The sequence below is a fragment of the Choloepus didactylus genome, chromosome 19 (assembly GCF_015220235.1).
Source record: "Choloepus didactylus isolate mChoDid1 chromosome 19, mChoDid1.pri, whole genome shotgun sequence".
NCBI lineage: Eukaryota > Metazoa > Chordata > Mammalia > Pilosa > Megalonychidae > Choloepus > Choloepus didactylus.
Genome location: NC_051325.1, coordinates 30,311,091 through 30,330,157, shown reverse-complemented (window position 1 = coordinate 30,330,157; position 19,067 = coordinate 30,311,091). Strand labels below are relative to the sequence as shown.

Genomic DNA, 19,067 nt, shown 5'->3' with positions numbered 1-19,067 from the left:
CTTACAGTGGTAGTTTCAAGATTGCCCTGGTGTTTGAGACATGCAATATGTGATGGTTTATGCAACTGTTCTTATTCCATGCAGAGTCAGTGACAGCGACGACTTGATCATGACAGAAAACGAAGTGGGAAAAACTGCCCTCCACATTGAGAAGGAGATGTTTAACTTGTTTCAAGTTACAGATAATCGCTACAAGAGTAAATACCGCAGCATCATGTTCAACCTCAAGGACCCTAAAAATCAGGTGTGTGATTCCTGACACAGAAATAGACTTGCCGGTGAATTATCTATTTCTGTTAGTTACAATTCACAGTAATAACCTAAATGTGGTGTTTGGAGACATGTAAATCACTTCGGGGAAAGCTAAAAAAGTATTTCCGTCCTCTGCGATGCTTGTCAAATGCCCGCATGTTTTTGGTAACAAGACGGTTGGTTTATTGTTCCCTTCCCTATCTGAACTAACCAGCTGCCCCTGAAGTCTCGTCTTGTATTTCACCAGGTTAACCACTTCTAAGCATTGCTGTAAAATTCCAGTCACTTCATTGGCTCCCTGTTGGTCCAGCATGCAGTTCAGAGTCTTCATTCTCCGGGCTGCCTCCACAACCTATGGGCTTTGCTTTGTTCTCTTCCCACCCCCGCCCCTGCTGGGCCAAGTGAGGTCAATAAGAAGTGATAACAGTGAACACTCCCTTCAGTGCTCCCCATTTGAATGGGATCTGCTCACAGCACTGAGTGTGTGGTAACACTCACTCCTCACAGAAGGGGTGGAGGAGGCAGCGCTGTTCCCATTTGATCACAGTGGAAATGAGGTGGAAGGCCATTTGGCTTGCTGGGTGTCGCATCTGTGTCACATAAGCAGCCCAGCCCATCCCTCCTTGAAGCCTCCTGCCATGCCAGGGTGACCATCTTCACAGGCATTCACTCTGGCCACCTCTGCACTTCTGGCTGATATTCTAGGGTCAGTGTCACATGCTCTCGCATTCTGTCATGCCATTGTTAACGACCCCTGGTAGAAAAGATTTCTTTCCACCTCTCTTCTCCACACTGGACCTTTTGGGCATGTGCTCCCGGCTGTCTACATGATTTTGTTTTTCCTGAAGAGGTCCTTTTTAGTAACATCAGTGCAGTGTAGACCTTGAAATCTTCTATATGGTCTTAGTATGTAACCTTTTCCAGGCTTGCTCCAGTTTGCTATACAGTTGGCACAGGCTGATGCTTACTCTCAACAGGCCGTGGTGGGAATTAAATGGGATTGTGGCCCTGAAGGGCGTGGCACAGGGCCGGGCACCATTGAGTGCCGAGGGTCTGGGGCCTGCTGGTCGTGGCCTCGCACCAGCTGTACCCACTGCTTTTTTTGTCCCTCGTATGCCAGGTTACAGACACTCAGATGTCTGTGAGAGAGTGAACCAAAGTTGTTTGTTCATAGGGGCTCTTCCGTTGTGTTCTGCGGGAAGAAATCTCTTTGGCAAAACTTGTCAGAATGAAGCCAGAAGAACTTGTCTCTAAGGAGCTCTCCATGTGGAAAGAGAGACCAGCAAAATCTGTGAGTACTTGTAGAAAATGATGCTTCATGAGGTGCTAAACATGTCCCTCTTCCAGAAATGTTAATAAAGCTGTGTGAATGATCTACTGTCTTAGAAAACAAGATTTAAAATGGTTTTTGTCTTTGGGTGATGGAATCCAGAACTAAATTGCTTAATGAAAGCAGGAAGACTGCCATTAAACAGGAAACCATTCCAGATATGGAAGATTCTCCATCAGTATCAGATTCAGATGTAAGCATTTGGGATTTTAAGTGTTAAGAAATATAGTCTAAAATTTAACCATTCCAGATATTTTCAGGTGCCTAAGTTATTGGGTAAGTCACTGTTTATAACAGGTGTATATAATTGTGTAATTTCTCAAGTACTTGTGTTCAGTGGTTCTTAATTTCACGAGTTATTTAACTTAGTTTTTTTTTTTTTTAATGTATATTGTTAATTTGGTAAAGAAATGAGCCACTCCGTTTTTTTTTATTTTACTTCTAGGAACAACAAGAATCGGTTCGAGCTATACCTGAAAAAAGAAGTGCACCTCTTCTTGATGTCTTCAGCAGTACGTTGAAAGACACAACAAGCCAGCACTGTGCACATCTTTTTGATCTAAACTGTAAAATTTGTACAGGTAAGCATGATTTAGGAGGTGAAACTTTTGGAGATGAGACTGAACTTGATTTTGTTTAAAATCACTGATCCTTCTAATGGTGTTTGATATTGGACCCAAGTTTTTTTAAAAAGGGCTATGGTGGTTTTTCTGGAGTTTAGAAAGTTAGCCCCTACTTTTATAATATTTGTTTCATTCTTGTAAGAAAGTATCTATTCACAGGCAAGATGTGCTCTCTAATGTTTCAGATACCTCAGGAAATCTTTCCTCTTATTCTTCAGGTCAGATTCCCTCAGAAGTTGAACCAGCTCCAAAAAAACAAAAACTGTCGGCTTCTACTAAGAGAGAAGACCCAAAATCCAAGTACGACAGCTCTCTCTCTGAGCCTGTCCCTAACGCAGCAGAGGAAGTGATGCCAGAAACACTGCCCAACACTGCTTCTGAACCAGAACTGGAAAGCACATCTCATCCAAACCCGGGGAGGAATTACTTCCCTGTCCCCTCGGGAAGCAGCACCCCTGAGCCCTCCCCTTTGGAAGAGCTCCCCCCCTGCCCAGCCCCCTGTGGGGTTGGTGTGCTCACCACGGTCACGGTGTCTGGCAGGGACCCCAGGAGTGCGTCGGGTGCGTCGTGTGCAGCCACGGCCCCCACAGCAGCCCCCCGCCCCAGCAGCTCTCTGGACAGCGCCCACACGGCAGAGACCAGACAAGACGCTCCAACGCCTGCCCTGACTTCGGTCACGATGCCCAAGTCCATCCTGGCTAAGCCGTCCTCTTCACCCGATCCCAGATACTTGTCACTTCCACCATCCCGGAACATCAGGTGCGTCTTTCAGATGCAGTCTGAGCGAACCAAGCCTGTTTTATGTCTTTTAGATGGAAAAAAAAAGGAAAATAATTAGTGATAAATAGCTCTACTCTGGGATTTACCCAGAAATACAACTTACTCTTTAATGTTTGAAAAAGGCAAAAATGGCCTGGTTTTATGAGATTTAATTATCACTTCAGAGGGTAGTCTTGAAAACTGAGATTTGCATTTTTGACCATCTGGTTTTACTTCCTTTTCACTTTATTTTTCTTTGACCTGTTATGTCTGTTTATATAATTGTGATTAAAGTGGTAAATTGGAGAAGGTACACCATAAAAACTTGTAGGAGTTCACATTTGCTTTTAGATGTATAAAGTCTTTATACTTCAGACATTCTCATTTTGCAGAGAGAATTAGACATTTACTTATTTTCCATGGTTTTATTTTATAGCATCTCAGAGTCACGTTCCCCTCCAGAAGGAGATACGACCCTGTTTTTATCTCGACTCAACACCATTTGGAAAGGATTTATTAACATGCAGAGTGTGGCCAAGTTTGTCACGAAGGCATATCCTGTCTCTGGGTGTTTTGATTATCTCACTGAGGTTAGGACCAAGAATGTGTGTGTGCACGCGTGTGCACAAGAGTGTTCCCACGACACACTAGGGCCATGCATGTGGCGTTCTTAAGGGAGCGTCTAGAAAGTGAAGTGCCTCTAAAGGTGCAGGAGAGGCTGCTACAGCGAGTAAGCACGTCGGGTGGTTGGAGGTATCAGCCTTGCACCTACCATGGAAATGCCCAAATCCTTTTTCCTCCTTCCTCTGTCTGGCACTGATGTTTGGGGGGGGGGGGGGGAGTACCTGGCCTCAGGCTGGCTTGCATGTGTAACTGCCATGGCAGGCAACCCTTGCTTTTCACAGTTAATGCAAACCCAGTCATTTTGGGTTAGAATCTGTTCCTTTAAAGGTAACATAATAGTGATGAGCAGTGCTTTCTAAATGAAACCTCGCTTGACAGAAGGATATTCTTACACCACCCCTGGGTTTGGTGATTCGTAATCATGGACTGTAGTTAACCAGTCAGCTTTAATAGAATTATTACCATTTTCCTTGAAGTGGTTGTGGTTTTCTTGAAGTTCACATAGTTGGGTACCTTGAAGTGGCTACAGCAGTCTCTGTATATGCTGTTGTTTCAGCAGGAATTTACTCACAGTGCTTTCTGTTTAGGACTTGCCCGACACGATTCACATTGGTGGGAGGATCGCACCAAAGACAGTTTGGGATTATGTTGGCAAACTCAAATCTTCAGCTTCTAAGGTATCCGCTTATAATCTGTGGAACAGTGAAAGATAGTTTTTACTGAAACACATCTCTTTTTTTCATCTGTCATTTGGATGGGTTGGTTAGCACTTGAAATGTCAGCCTATAGCTTTTTAGCTATTTCGAGGTGAATATTTTAAAAACTTAAGCTTATTGGAGGAAAAGAATATCTGTTTGCATATATTTGAATATAGTGGTAGAAGGTTCCTTATTGATTTTGTTTTAATTATGTTTATGCAGTTTTTGTAAGACCTGTCTAAGCTGTGTTCCTTTATTGTTTTCTAATGGAAGTAGAGGGTGGGAACTTGTAAAAGATCTTCCTTGGTAGGTCTGGACTCCTGGCTGGGCTTTAGTGTTCTGTGATGCCCTGAAGATGCATCCACAGGTGTCTGCACGGACTGTTTTCTTTGGGAAGTGTCCATAGTTCTCACAGGTGGCAGCGTGACGCATGAGCCTATGTGCTCTTTGACCACTTCATTATGTAGCACATTGGACAGCAGGGCTTTGAAAATGAAAATCAAAATTGCTATTATTTCCCACTTCAGGCCTTCCTTTGGGGGTTTAAGTGCAGCTCTTTGAGCGGATGCTGTTCTAGAGTAGCTGCAAGTCAATGTTTTCCCCCTTGTCCTTTGTTTGTGTTGCAGGAGCTGTGTCTGATCTGTTTCCATCCGGCAACAGAAGAGGAAGAAGTCGCTTATATTTCCCTCTACTCATATTTTAGCAGCCGCGGCCGCTTCGGTGTTGTAGCTAATAACAACAGGCACATCAAGGACCTCTACCTGATCCCCCTGAGTGCCAAGGACCCTATTCCCTCCAAACTCTTGCCCTTCAAGGGACCAGGTAAGCGCCAACGTCCTGGGTGGTCATCAGGCACCTCCCACACCGTGCACCCCCTCGGCATGGACACGGAGGCCTTTGAGTTTGCCACCGAGCGGGTAATGGCATCTGGCGCCCACCGTGCCTCTTCCGGAGCAGGAATCAGGACGGTTGGGCGCTGGATTGGGGCAGAACACTCAGCTTCTAGGATACAGGGGTGTTGTGCTAGAAGCACCTCTGGTTTTCAGCATAAACTCTCAGGGGAGTTTTGTGGAGAAGGGGAGGCCTCTGCAGTGTTCAGCCAGCCTGTCCCAGAATGTTCAAACACAGGCCCCGCGGCTCACAGAGAGGAAAGGTAATGTTTCATGCTGTGTCGGGGCCAGACTCTTCCTCACTCGGGCTCAGCCCAGGCACGGGCAGGCCTCAGCGACTGCTTTCCCTCTGGGGTCACTTCTTCCGTTGGAACTAATTTCTGGGAGGCAGAAAGTACTAGTAAAGTAGAAAAATATTTCTAGGATAATTACTTCTAAATCTGCTTACATTTTACCTTGGCAACCTATTTTGTGTTTTCTCATTCTTTAAAAAGTACTGCTTTTACTTACAAGTTGACCTCAAAAACAATTTCAGATTTAAGGAGCTGAGGGTGATTCCGGGGTGGGCAACAGGCTGTTGGTGCCCAGCTCTTTCTTAACCCCTTAGCAGACATTTATGTGACTTAAGTTGGAGAAATAGCATAAGATGCCTAAATTAAAGTGTCTACTTGTCATAAAATCCGCAGAGGACTGATACTACCTAAAAGATGATGTTTCTAACACATTTAAAGTGCTCTTTAAAGTGCTTTGTTCTAGAGGCGGTGGCCGACCACCCTGAGCACTGACTGGTGCTACCGTAGACATGGGCACCTTGGTGTCCTTTGCCCGCCACCAGTCCAGGGCCTGTGCTCCTGCCCCGCAGCCGTGCAGAACTCGCACCCACATGCTCCTCGGAGCCTTGCTGGGGAGCTGGGAGGAGAACTCCGCTTGGGGAGAGAGGCTGCTGATGCTGCACACACCCTAGCTGGGACCCAGGGTGAGGGTGGCCCCCTCCATGCTCCTGTGCATGGGGCCAGCAGCAGCACATCCAGCACAGGCCCACCCCCCAGGTGCTGGCTGGAGCATGTTGCTTAGTGCTGGGTGGCACGGGGTCAACTTGTCCCTACCCTTTGGGCTTGTGCCCAGAGGGGTATCGGTTGGTATCAATAATTCCAGGGTAAGTATTTACTGCATGATACGTTAAATCGTTTCAATGCCAAATATATCTTAAAAGCAAAGTACTTCAGAATGTCATCTCTAATGCTACTTGGGTAAAATGCTGCAACTGGTGGCCAGGAGGAATCCTTGCAGGAGGTCCTTGGTGACCGCCTGTGTGAAGAGCGCCGGCCCTCGTCCTTGATGACCTGTTTCCTGAAGGTGAAGACCAAGAAGCTGACTTCTCAGACACGTGCGAAGAGCCTCCGGCCAGTCACAAGTATAAGAGCTTGTGTAGGGGATAGTGTATAATAAGCATATTTTTCCCCATTGTTATAGACTCCGTCATACCACATAGCACTTTCCTCTCAGGGTGAAAAAAAAAGCACTTTTATTTATAGAAATGTGAATCAGTAGGTACTGAACTTCCCCTTTCTAAAGAAACATTTAATATTAATTATTATATAGCAATATTGAATTCTCGTTTGAGATCCTCTCCAGATTTTACACTAAAACCGTCATGAGTTACATCTTTGTCAGATCACTAGAAATGGTCGGGTGTGTGTTTAGCAAGCCCCTGGGGGCACCGGCTGCACAGAGCCTCAGGGCTGCCCCTGCCTTGATCATGAATTGACAGGTGGGAACTGCCCTGCTCTGGGCCTGGGTCCATGACCGTGGGCAGTCAGGGGCATCGAGGGAGGGCCACTAGAGGAAGGGCCTTTGGGGTACGGTCCCGGCTGGTGGGCCCCGAGGCAGAGGGAGGAGGGGAGAGCTGCCCCACGGGCACTTCCCGGTGGCAGGGGGCACCAGGACACTGGTGCTCGGGTGGACACCACACTCTCTCCCTCCCAGCACCTCCTGGGTGCACCAGCGTCGCCCGAAGGGGGACTCAAAGCCTCACAGGTTTTCCTGCACAATGAAGAACTGGTTTGATTTGTTGTAATAATACAGGAAAGAGGGTTTTAGAAAAGTAATCACTAAAATTTTGCCCATAAGCTTTTAAATATATTTTTTTTAACTTAAATGCTTTTCTCCTAAATCATATAAGCCTGTTAAATTTGTCATATGGGGCTTTTCATTTGTTTCACCCTCCTGCTCTCAGTGCTTGATGTATGTATATGTAGAAATATTACATGTCTATACAATACTTTAGTCACTTCCCGTTGGCTAAACAGCCTTGACCCCAGGCCGGATGATCTTGACACGATTCACTCACTCACCGCTTTGTTGCGCTTGACTTGTGTGTTTTCTAGACACGAGTGTGCGTGTGTGGGTCCTGGCTTACTCATATAGGTGTAACGTCACTGGGGTGTGAGTGTGTGTGTGTGTGCATGTGTGTGTTTGGAAGGCTGCAGGCCCGACTGTTTCTCCTCTTGCGATGGTTCCTTCACCAAGTTGTTTCCACACAGAACCCGTGGGGAGGCAGCGGGAGTCTCAGGTGGGGCCCTCGTCTGAGCGCTGCTGCAGGCCTAGCGTGTACCCCCACACTCACCTGACACCCTTCCACCCCCAAACCCTGGGAGGAGGGAGCAGTTTACCCTGGTTTCACGTGAGTGCCCCGTGCTTCCCCAGAGGGCCACTTGCCTAAGGTCACACAGCCGGGGGCTGTCGAGCTGGGATTTGCACGTGGCTCTGTCTCCACCCCACAGCCCCTCTCAGTCACTGCAGAGAGGCTGGTGTGTGCGCGTGCGGTCAGTGCCCACTGGGAGTAAACAGAAGAAACCGTATCCTCGCGAGTAGAGGGAGTGTCGCAGGAGAGCGTGACCAACTCGCAACACACCTCCGTTTATGGAAAGTCATTTTTTAGCCACATAAAATTACAAGGGTCCCTTGCCTCCTCCACTCTTAACTACTTGCTTTTGGGAACCAAACAGATATGGAAACATTCTTCCCAAGCTCTTGCTGTTTGCTGTTCACACTCAAGAAGCAAGTGAAGACGCTGACGGCACCAAAATCGTTCCCTTTTCTTGAATACCGTAACTCGGTGCAACACAGATTGGCCCACTCCGCCCCGAGTCTCAGAGCGGCACACTGTCAACCGTGGACTCACATCAGGAATTTTTCCCACGTGGAGCTCCTTGCAGCCACACACACTGCACAGGCAGCATTTCGGAACACACCCAGAGCCTGCTGAAGTCTTTCTGTTCTTGCACACTTTTATGATCTGTCCACAAGAAATATTGGGTCATCTTGTCCTGCCCATGGCATGTCTTAGTGACTCCTTGGTGGCATTGTTTTGGAGGACAGCTTGAAAGCCTGGGTCCCTCCAGAATCCAAGTATTCATCTTTTCCACTTTGGGCATTGGCACAGCTCGACTCCGGTCATGCTGACAGTTTCAGGAGCAGGAGTTTGGATGTCAAGGATTGTCTGCACATTTCGGAGTCTTATTCATAGTTTTAAAATCTAGTCAGATTTTAAAAGCTAGCCACCAGTGGTCTGATATGTGCTTATCACAGGATTTGACTTGAAGCTAAGATCCCCACGCTGGTTTTCACTTAGGGTGCGGCCCCGTCACCTCTGGTGAACCAGTGGGGCGCCTGCCCATTACTCGGCCTGCTGAGTGACATCAGAGGGCCGCAGCCCATACCATTCTCCCCAGCTAAAGAGGTGGGGGGGCTGCCTTTTTTTTTTAAGGTTATTTAATGAAAAGGCTCATTTTCTCTGAATTTTTAACACTGGAAAGCACTTCTTAGAATGTTTACATCCATAGTGTCTTTTTTATTCCATAACTTGAAATATTGTCAGGTAAGCATTTCTTCAGTTTTCACATATGTATCGACAGATTTGCACAGAAATTGTAACCAAAGTCAAAAATAGCTTTCAATGGAATGTGCTACCCTTTCTCCTTCAAAATCAATAAAAATATTTCATGGAAACTGGTCACCATTTCTTCAAATTTGAGTTGTTAGTAGCTCTTGGGGACCCACCCAGGCCCATCCATGCAGAAGGGACAGCCCTGCCCTGCTGTCCCGTTTGATAAGCCCACAGCACAGCGTTGCTGGTGGCAGTAGGTCCCGCCTCCCGAAGGCCCCTGGTGCAGGAATGAGTGCCCCAGGCAGGAGGCCGGGCTGCTGGTGGCCTTTCCTGGCACCTGGGCCTCTGGACGAAGATGGACACCTCTCCTCTTGCCTGAGACCCATGCTAAGGTCCAGTGGTTTTCTACAAGCCTTTGAATTTCAGAATTGGAAAGGAGGGGTCTGGTGTATGAGTGTGCATGAATGTGTCTGAGTGTACAGGGGGAGGGGGGCTTTCTTTCCCACTGAATTTGCTAAGTCTCTTTCTACCCAAATCACACTTCAGACCATTGCTTGTTTATTCCCATACAATTTCCATTCCAGTAGCTATGAACATTTTGCTTTGACCAGTTCAAAACAAGGATTTTCATTTTAAATAACAAACAGTGGAACATGTCAGTTAGTTTAGGGGTAACAGTATCATTTTTTTTATAGCTGATTTTTATTTTATTTTTTTTCTAAGCAACATCTAATCAAGGTTCACACCTTGCATTTGTCATTTGTCTCTTAAATCTTTTTTTTAAATTTTGAAATAAATTCAAAGTTATATGAACAGTTGCAAAAACAATACTAGCCCCATACACAGAATTCCATCATACCCTGACCCCCCTCCCCCGATAGCTCAATCCACCAACTTTAACATGCTGTCACATCGCAATTTCTTTCCCTCCCTCCCGCCCTATCTATCATCCATCATCTATTGCTCTGTCTTCTGAACATATGAGAGTTAGCTGCACACATCCTTGAACATACACTATAATTCATGTATACACTTCCCATGAACAAGAACATTCTTTTATGCAATCCCATTAAGCACAGCTAAGAAGTACAATAGATTCAACAATGATACAAAGCTTACATTCTATATTTCCTTTTCCTTATGTCTCAACTGTGTCCCTTTGAGCCACCTGTCCTCTATCCTCCAGTCCCATCCAAGTTCATCCTTAGCATTCAACTGTCATCTAGTTAGACTGTCTTTTTTTTTTTTTTTTTTCAGTTGTGGAAACATATATACAGCCTAAATCTTCCCATTCCACCCCCTCCCTAGCCTTCCATTAGTGGGATTAATCACCTTTAGAATGTTGTAATGCTCTTTCCCACCATCCATTACTAGAAATTTCCCTTCACCTCAAACAGCAACCCTACACTCCTTTCTTAACTCCCCATTGCCCCTTCCCCCATTTCTCTTAACCCAAACTCCACTTTTCATCTCTATGGTTATATTCTCTGATAATTTCTTTGTGTTTCCTGTGGGGCTTAAAATTAACCTCTTAAATCCCTATCAATCTTGTTTTTCTTTGATACCACCTTCACTTCAATAGGACACATAAACTATGTTCCTATACTCCTTCATTCCCCCACCTTTATATAGTTGTCTAAAGTTGCATATTTTACATTGAGTTCAAAACCACTGATTTGTCCTTAGAGTTTGTGTATTTTATATCATGTAGGAAGTAACTAGTGGAATTACTGTTCAAAAATTATTGACTTCTATTTGTATTCCATTGTGGTTGGAGAATGTGTTTTGAGTATATTCATTTTTTTCTGTTTTTTTTTAATTTCTTGAGGCTTGTTTTATGCCCCAGCTTATGGTCCCTTCTGGAGAAAGATCCGTGATCACTAGAGAAAAATGAGTGTCCTGGTGAATTGGGATGTAAGGTTCTATATATGTCTGTTAAAATTCTCTGTATCTCTTTCTCCTTTCCTGGTCTCTCCACCGGCAGGGCTCCCCTCAGAATCTGAAGTAGGGCAGGTCTTTCATCGGCAAAGTCTCTCAGCATTTGTTTGTCTGTGAAAAATTTAAGCTCTCCCTCAAATTTGAAGGAGAGTTTTGCTGGATAAAGTATTCTTGGTTGGAAATTTTTCTCTCTCAGAATTTTAAATGTGGACTGCTAGCCACGGGGTTTCTTTCTGCTTCCGGCTCTCCCCTCCGTTCCCCTGGACCCAAGGGCATCTGCTGCAGGCTATCTTCCTGGCCAGACACCAAGAGGCCGGCCCAGCCCCCTCTTGCTGTGTTTTACTGCATGGTTCCCACAATCATAGCTGGAGCTGCTCCTGGATTTTTCCCCTTTTTTTCTCAAAAGAGCCAGACGGTCTCCATACGCTGAACTCTGGCTTCCCCAGCCCGCTGCACGGCTGCGGGTCTTCCAGCCAGCTTACTCACTCGTTTCAGAATGCAGACTCCTGGTTTCACCAAGTATACAGCCCCTCTGGAGCTAGGAGCCCTCGTCCAGCTGGCGCAATGCTGTAACCGGTATTCTGGGTCACTTTCTGGTTTTTAGCTAGTGTTTCTCATGGAGGCATTTTTTTCGCCCTGTCTCAGCTAGCCGCCGTCTTAGTTTCTCCAACAGTATCATTTTGAAAGCTTTGGGGGTGAGGAGAAAGGGTCAGCTCTCAGATTGCCTATTTAATAAAACTAAGCATGATCCCATGATGTGTCAGGTTTGATAGCATGTCCGGAAGGCACTGGGACTACGTCGCAGCCGTCATCAGGAGTGGGGCGGTTTTCTTCTCTGGCTGCTTTACCTTGCCTCACGGGCCCTACTGCCGGCACACCTGGACACACATTCGGGCGTTGGCCGTGGGTCGGGGATTAATTGGCACACACCTGTCAGGTAGACCTTTCTCTGGGTTTCTCAGTTCCTATCTGTGGTCTAGTTCTCACCACTGAGTCTGAGGCTAGACCCTTCACCACGGAAACCCTGGGGTGCATGCATGGAGCCAGAGAGACTTGCTACAAACACGCACACATTCTGAAGACACATTTTCACTCCTCTGTGGCGGGGAGGGGAAGGCTCAACACCCTTGTGCTCAGTCTGATAGGGCTCTTGTCTGGAAGTCAGGGGTGGCATATTTTAACTGCAGCTGATATTTAAATATCCTGCCCACCTAATTGCTTATTCTCATCCACTTTATGAACTGTACACCTCACAACAATCCTCAGAAGGGAGGTGGGTAAGTAAGCATCCTTGCTTCTAACAGTGGAGAAAAGAAGTAATTTTGCAAAACCAAAGAAGCAGCCCTGGGCCTCGGACTGTACCAGTCGGGAGTCGGGCTGCCAGTCTCCACACTGCAGCCAGCTTGTCTCACTGCCTACTGCACCATCTTGACACACACACACAAGCACTGTCCAGAAGGTCAGCACACTTAACACTGCAGCCATCACAGTGGGGTGAGCCCCTGGGCTGGGAGTGGGACATACAGAAGGGAGCCTGGCCCTCTGACATCCACCCCAGATGCAGTCACACAGTGTGGTACTGTCATGCTAGACACCAACCCTGTTGCAGTGTAGAACGAAATTTTGGGACTGCTCCTCAACTCAGTAATTGCTTCTAAGGTCCAAGCCAGAAGTGAATTCTATTGTTTCTTCCATAAGCAAGTTATTTCTAAGATGCTAGTTACATTTCAAATAGTCATGCAACCACAACATAAGAGTATCAGGTGCTAACATATAACTACAGAATTGGGGTATGCCTTTTGGGACAGCCCAATGTCAAGTCCTGGGAAAGGTTAGTGGGAAGTTCAAAACTAATCCAGTTTGGGCATTTCATTAGACTACAGATGAGATACTTAAGAGTTTGAAGCATTTTTAAATGCCACCTGCCTAAGGAGATGCAAGTCTCTAGATAGCTCTGTTTTCAAACCAGTATATTAAGTAATTTAGTAATAACCTTACCTGTGATGAATGCAGCACAAAGATTGAAGTCTAAAGAGTTTCTCCAGGGCGGGGGCAAGCTAAATGCTTCTTTCCTTTAATAAGCATGTTAGACCGTTAGGTTTCCACTGGGGTGGCACACTTCACAGGGCCTGGGCACTGTGTCTTCCTGGGCTTCACAATAATTTACTCACCACACACAGCTTATGACCCGGGATGCAGTTTGTGCCAAAGGCCCTGCAGAGCCCTGTAGAAATTGAGCTTTTCCCTCAGTGAGTGGCATAGCCCCTCTGAGTTGAGGCTAAACAGCTGCTAGAGGTGACCTGCCCCAACTAAGGCTGCCAGGCCCTTGCCCTCAGTCTTCTTCCCCCTGGCTCCTCATCTCCACCATCCCCCATGCCTTCAAGCATGTCCCCTCGCTTCTGCCCTCGATGTCAGGGTTCTTAAGGGGGAAGATGTCAGAACTTAGCTTGTGGCTCAGCATGTTGGCAGAGTGTGCAGTAATTGAACTGATTTTGCGAGTTCTGGGACCACTGTCAACAAATATATTTGGCCCAGACAGGCCATAATAGGCATTTCGGCCATCGACCACACCCAACGACTGGGTTCCAGTAGGCTGTGAAGTGTTGGGTAAATAAATAGCTTTTATAGTGAGAGAAGTACTGTTTTGAAGTTAAAGTTTCCTTAATTCTTGTTAATTACAAAATGAACTTGATAGACTGCCCTTCACGTTTGCTGGGCAGAAAACTCTGGTCGTATTCAGTATAGCCTGGCCAACTTGGCAATTCTCGTCCTTCCCTAACCCAGCTCTTACCAAAAGGGCCAGCCAGAGGGCATTTGGAAGCCATTTCTTCAGTGAAGGGCTGGTGGTGAGGTTATAGGGCCTGGCCCCTTACAGCTTAGGAAGAGGTGGGTGCGTCTCAACTCACACCCCAGCCTGTGGGGCAGGAGGCCTCGGCTGCCAGGAGGGAGGGAGAAAGTGATCTCCTCGGTCCAGGCGGATGGACAGACCTACACACTGGCTCGCCCCCCACTGGTTTGGCAGGGGGTGGGAATAGAAATCTGCCCACCCCAGGAGCTCAGCCTGTGGCACTGACTGTGGCTGAAATTTAGGAAGATTAATGACAAAACTTTGTAGGACTATATAATAATGTCTGGAAAAATTACTGGAAGTAATTTCCCATATATATTTTTTAATCACAAAAAGAATAGGGATCTTAATACTGATTTTTAATTGTAAGTAAAAAGTATGGAAATGTAACATACCTTTGTACACCACAGTAATCTTAAAAGGTCTAGAAGTTGAATTTATGCAGTTTGAGTAATATTAAATAGCTTTTGCTATTGGAACAAACTTGGTTCTTTTCTCCCTAAATTACTGGTTTGTGACGTGGAATTTTTGTTCCCCTTTGGCTTTCTGGCTGTATTACGACTTTGGGGGGAGGACCCTTACTGGAATAGTAGCTTTGCTGAAACAATATACCACAACTTACAATGTTTGGGATAATCCTTTAAGAAATCATTATTTTTTAAAACTGCCCCATGTCCAACTCCCAGGGGTGTAAATCTTCCTGGCAACGCAGGATATGATTCCCAGGGTTGAATCTGGACCTGGCGTCGTGGGATTGAGAATATCTTCTTGACCAAAAGGGGGATGCGAAATGAGATGAAATAGTTTCAGTGCCTGAGAGATTTCAAATGGAGTCGAGAGGTCACTCTGGTGGACATTCTTATGCACTGTATACATAACACCTCTTAAGTTTTAGTGTATTGGAATAGCTAGAAGTAAATACCTGAAACTACCAAACTCCAACCCAGTAGTCTGGACTCCTGAAGATGATTGTATAACAATGTAGATTACAAGGGGTGACAGTGTGATTGTGAAAACCTTGTGGATCACACTCCCTTTATCTAGTGTATGGATGGATGAGTAGGAAAATGGGGACAAAAACTAAATGGCAAATAGGGTGGGATGGGGGGATGGTTTGGGTGTTCTTTTTTTACTTTTATTTTTTATTCTTATTCTGATTCTTTCTGATGTAAGGAAAATGTTCAGAAACAGATTGCGGTGATGAATGCATAACTATATGATCGTACTGTGAACAGTTGATTGTATACCATGGATGACTGTATGATATGTGAATATATTTCAATAAAACTGAATTAAAAAAAAAAAAAAACTACCACCCTGTGCCCCATGACCACTAGCACGTGTGTCCATGTGCTCTGCCCGTCACTGTTGGGTGTCCTAAGCCTGGGGTCCCGGGTTTACAAGGACCCGGTGTTGAGGAACTCTCAGTAAGTCAGTGCCCATGGAATTTTTTTCTAAACCTAACATTTAGCCTTTTCAGTTAGTAGCATTTTCCCCATTAATCGTAATTTTGACAAAAGAGACTAATGAATTTACCTAATGGTTTGTGCTTTACTGCTCATTATAATTGAGTGAAGGAATTGGTTCCTATTTGATATATATTAGCATATTTAGCTTAATGTTTGTATTACAAAAGGACAGTTCCCCCGATACCCTTCTGTAGCAAGAAAGCAAGAAGCAGATAAAAGAACATCCCAAACTAGGATTTTGTTTAAAAATCTACCCAGTAAATAAATACTTTCAAGACAATTTTAGACTTTTGCTGACTGGCCTTCACCACCACCGCCACCACCACCACCACCACATTAGTGCTTTAGCTTTGTCCGCAATTTTGAAATATGTAGCATGAATTTTGCTCATGAATTGGGCCCTGGGTCCTGTCGTTTGTGGCGAGGGGCTGACTGTGGGGACATGAGGGCCGGACGGGGAGTGTTCACACCACTAGAACCTGCCAGGCTCTGTGACAAGCTCTTCAAACTTGGTTTTACTTTGCTACCGAACTCCTTCCCTCTACCTGTGGAGAATATTCCCCACTAAAGCCCTTAATACAGTTTATTCTAAGGGATAAAAGCTGAATTTTGATTCTAAAATTTGCACAAATATTTTGTTTTTCAGGTCTTGAGTCACCACATCCAAACATAATCCTTGGGTTAGTCATCTGTCAGAAAATAAAGTGTCCTTCAAATGCTGGAGAGTTGGACAAGATAGAGGAAAAGCGAAGCCGGCTCCAAACACAAGAAGTGGATGTTGCAGCCTACCCCAAAGTAACTGGAGCTCCTCAGCCTGAAAAGAAGCCCTCCAAGTATCAGCTCCTCTCTGCAGAGGCGCCTGCCAGCAGCACCCCCCCAGGGTCGCCGCCGCCCCCCCTGCAGGAGCCCCCGGCAGCGCCAGCTTTGGTGTCAGTGGTAAAGATCATGTCGTCCCTCCAGCCTGGGGCCACAAGCACTGTCACAGCATCAACTGCGTCCACGGCAGCCACAGGGGCAGCCGCCTCCGCCGCTTCATCTGCTTCCAAGACAGCTTCGCCCCTAGAACACATCCTCCAGACTCTTTTTGGAAAAAAGAAATCCTTCCAGCCCCCTGTCAAAGATTCTGCTGAGTCTGCTGCAGCCTCCCACCCAGATGCCAAAACCAAGGTGCATGACGGGGTGGCAGCCACCCTATTGATAGATCCAATTGTCCAGCAGTTTGGTCACTTTTCAATAGAAAACGCTTTGGAGGAAGAAGAGGACAACAGGCCCTATGACCCCGAGGAAGAGTATGGTCCTGAGCGGGCCTTCCACACCCCACTCCCGGAACGAGGGAAACGTGGGGACGCGGAAAAGCCTCCTGAACCCGCTGAAGAGGAGGAGGTGGCCTATGACCCTGAAGACGAGACCATCCTAGAGGAGGCCAGGGTCACCACTGACGACCTGCCCAACAGAATGTGTGAAGATGTTAAAAGCAACTCCACAGAGAGGTCTGCTGAGTATGCCGCTGATATTCCCACTCCCTCCTTGGCTGAACAACAGAAACTGTTAGAGACACTGAACATGCAGATTGAGGAACAGAAGCGACAGCTCGAGGAGCAGGAGGAGGCCCTGAGGCAGCAGAGGGCAGCCATGGGGGCCTCCATGGCCCACTTCTCAGTGTCAGAGGTGTTAATGTCACCCCCACCCAAGGCCTCGCTGACCAAGGGGGAGCTGTTCCAACCAGAGCCACAGATCCCAGACAAGCCCACCTTACTTCCCAGCAGCAGCCCAGTGACCCAGGGCGCCCACCCAAGCTCAGACCCGAGGCCGAGCCGAGACCCCCGGCTGGCCCGCAGGCTGGCGGCAGCGAACAGCGAGGCTGGGGAGCTCAAGCCGCCGGCCAATGGCTGGCACAGTGCCCCGCCTTCCCGGGACACCCCTGGGGGTCCCAACGTAGCCCAGCTGCCTCTGCTGGCCCAGGAGGAGCGGGAATTGGCGCCTCCCCAGTGGGTGCCCGGTGAGAAGGCTCCACTGCTGTCCAACCACGGCGACCAGCAGAGCGAGCGCCCGGAAGACGCAGCCATGCAGCTCCCCCACGAGGGTCCAAGAGGGCCTCCGCCCCCCAGGTTCGGGGCACAGAAGGGGCCAATCCCTTCCTTGTTCTCTGGACAACATGGGCCCCCTCCTTTCGGGGAGAACAGGGGCCCTGTGCCCTCCTACCTCGAGGGGCCTCGAGCAGGAGCACCATCCCAGTTTGAGGAACGCAAGGATACCCATGGGGAGAAGAGGGAATTCCAGGAACCCCCATACACCGAGCTGCCTGGTCCTCCTGCCCAGTTTGAAGGGCCTGAACAGGCCCAGTTTATGGGGAATCGGGGCTCCACACTTTTCCAATCCGGAGCCCAAAGGAGACATCTGCTATCGCAGTTTAAAGGACCCAGAGGCCCTCCGCCCTCTCAGTTTGGAGGTCAGCGAGGACTGCCCCCTGGCCATTTTGTGGGCCCCAAGGGGTCCCATCCTGGTCAGTTTGACACCGCCCGGAGCCCCCATCCCAATCAGTTTGAAGGACCTAGAGGCCAAGCACCAAATTTCATGCCAGGCCCCAGGGGAATCCAGCCTCAGCAATTCGAAGAACAAAGAGTAAATTCACCACAGAGATTTGCAAGGCAAAGGGCGCTGGCACCCCTTCCGTTTGCTGGACCCCGGGGATCGGCGCCCTTTTCCGAGAAAAATGAGCAGCCTCCTTCACGGTTTCACTTCCAGGGGCAGCCCCCATCGGCGACGACGTCTGGCCCGCGGCCGCTGCTGGAGCTCCCCAGCCACCCGCCGCCGCCCCGGAAGGAGCGGTGGGACGATGCGGGCCCCGCCGCCTCCCTGCCCGCTGGCGCCCCCCGGCCGGGCCCCGAGGCCGACCCGCAATGGTCGCCCCCCGACTTCCGAGAGAGCAAAGGGCACGAGCACGGGAACCAGGCCTTCGAAGCTAGGCCGCGGGAGCGGTTTGAAGCGGGACCCAAGAAGCCGGTGTACGAGCCCGAGGCGCAGACGGCCGATGGGCGCCCGGGCCGGGCCTGCGAGGAGCGGCGGCGCGAGCGGGAGCACGGCCGGCCCTGGGAGCGCGAGCGGGACTGGGGGAGGCACCGCGACAAGGACGCCGGCGGAGAGTGGGCCCGGCCCAGGGACAGGGCCGCGAGCCGGGACAAGGAGTGGGACCGGAGCCGGGAGAGGAGCAGGAACCGGGATCGACGGCGCGACCGGGACAGGTCTCGGAGCCAGGAGCGGGACCGCGGCCGGGACCCCAAGGACCGCAGCAAGAGCAAGGAGAGCGGCCGCGACCCGGAGGCCCAGGCGCCCCGGGCCCCCATGGCGGGCAGTGCAGCCCCCGCGCAGGCCTAGGCCGGGGGTCTCCAGCGGGCAGTGGCCTGGGTGAAGGTGGCGTATTCCGGATTTCAAAACATGACTGTAACTTTGTGTATGATGGTTTATTAATGGTATTTCAGACCTTTACAATTCTGATGCTTTTTTAAAAACTAAGAACTCAGTATTTCCATTCAAATTTACAGCAATGGGAAAGTGTCACTAAAAGCATATTGCTTTTTCAGATTATAAAGCTATCTTTTCCAAGAACCTGACTGTTGTAAATGTTAAGGCAATGTCCGTGGACCTTAGAGCCATACCTTTACTGACATCACATCTGTATTTCTGTGTTCAAAAGGCTGGTTTTCCCTTTTTCCCCCTGTCTGTCACGTGCTGTCGGAGGAGCCCCCT

At 48.2% G+C, this 19,067-nt stretch overlaps 1 protein-coding gene across 1 annotated transcript in view; it reads left to right on the top strand.

Moving 5' to 3' along the window:
* LOC119515257 (death-inducer obliterator 1-like) overlaps positions 1-18,774 on the top strand; it is a 41,189-nt gene extending 22,415 nt beyond the window's left edge. Inside the window, 9 exon segments of the mRNA XM_037811134.1 lie at positions 85-244; positions 1,427-1,543; positions 1,647-1,775; positions 2,028-2,163; positions 2,424-2,964; positions 3,401-3,554; positions 4,176-4,265; positions 4,913-5,108; positions 15,967-18,774. Of these exon segments, the coding sequence (XP_037667062.1) occupies positions 85-244; positions 1,427-1,543; positions 1,647-1,775; positions 2,028-2,163; positions 2,424-2,964; positions 3,401-3,554; positions 4,176-4,265; positions 4,913-5,108; positions 15,967-18,695 (4,252 nt within the window). The 3' untranslated portion in view covers positions 18,696-18,774.
* The last annotated feature ends 293 nt before the right edge of the window (positions 18,775-19,067 follow it).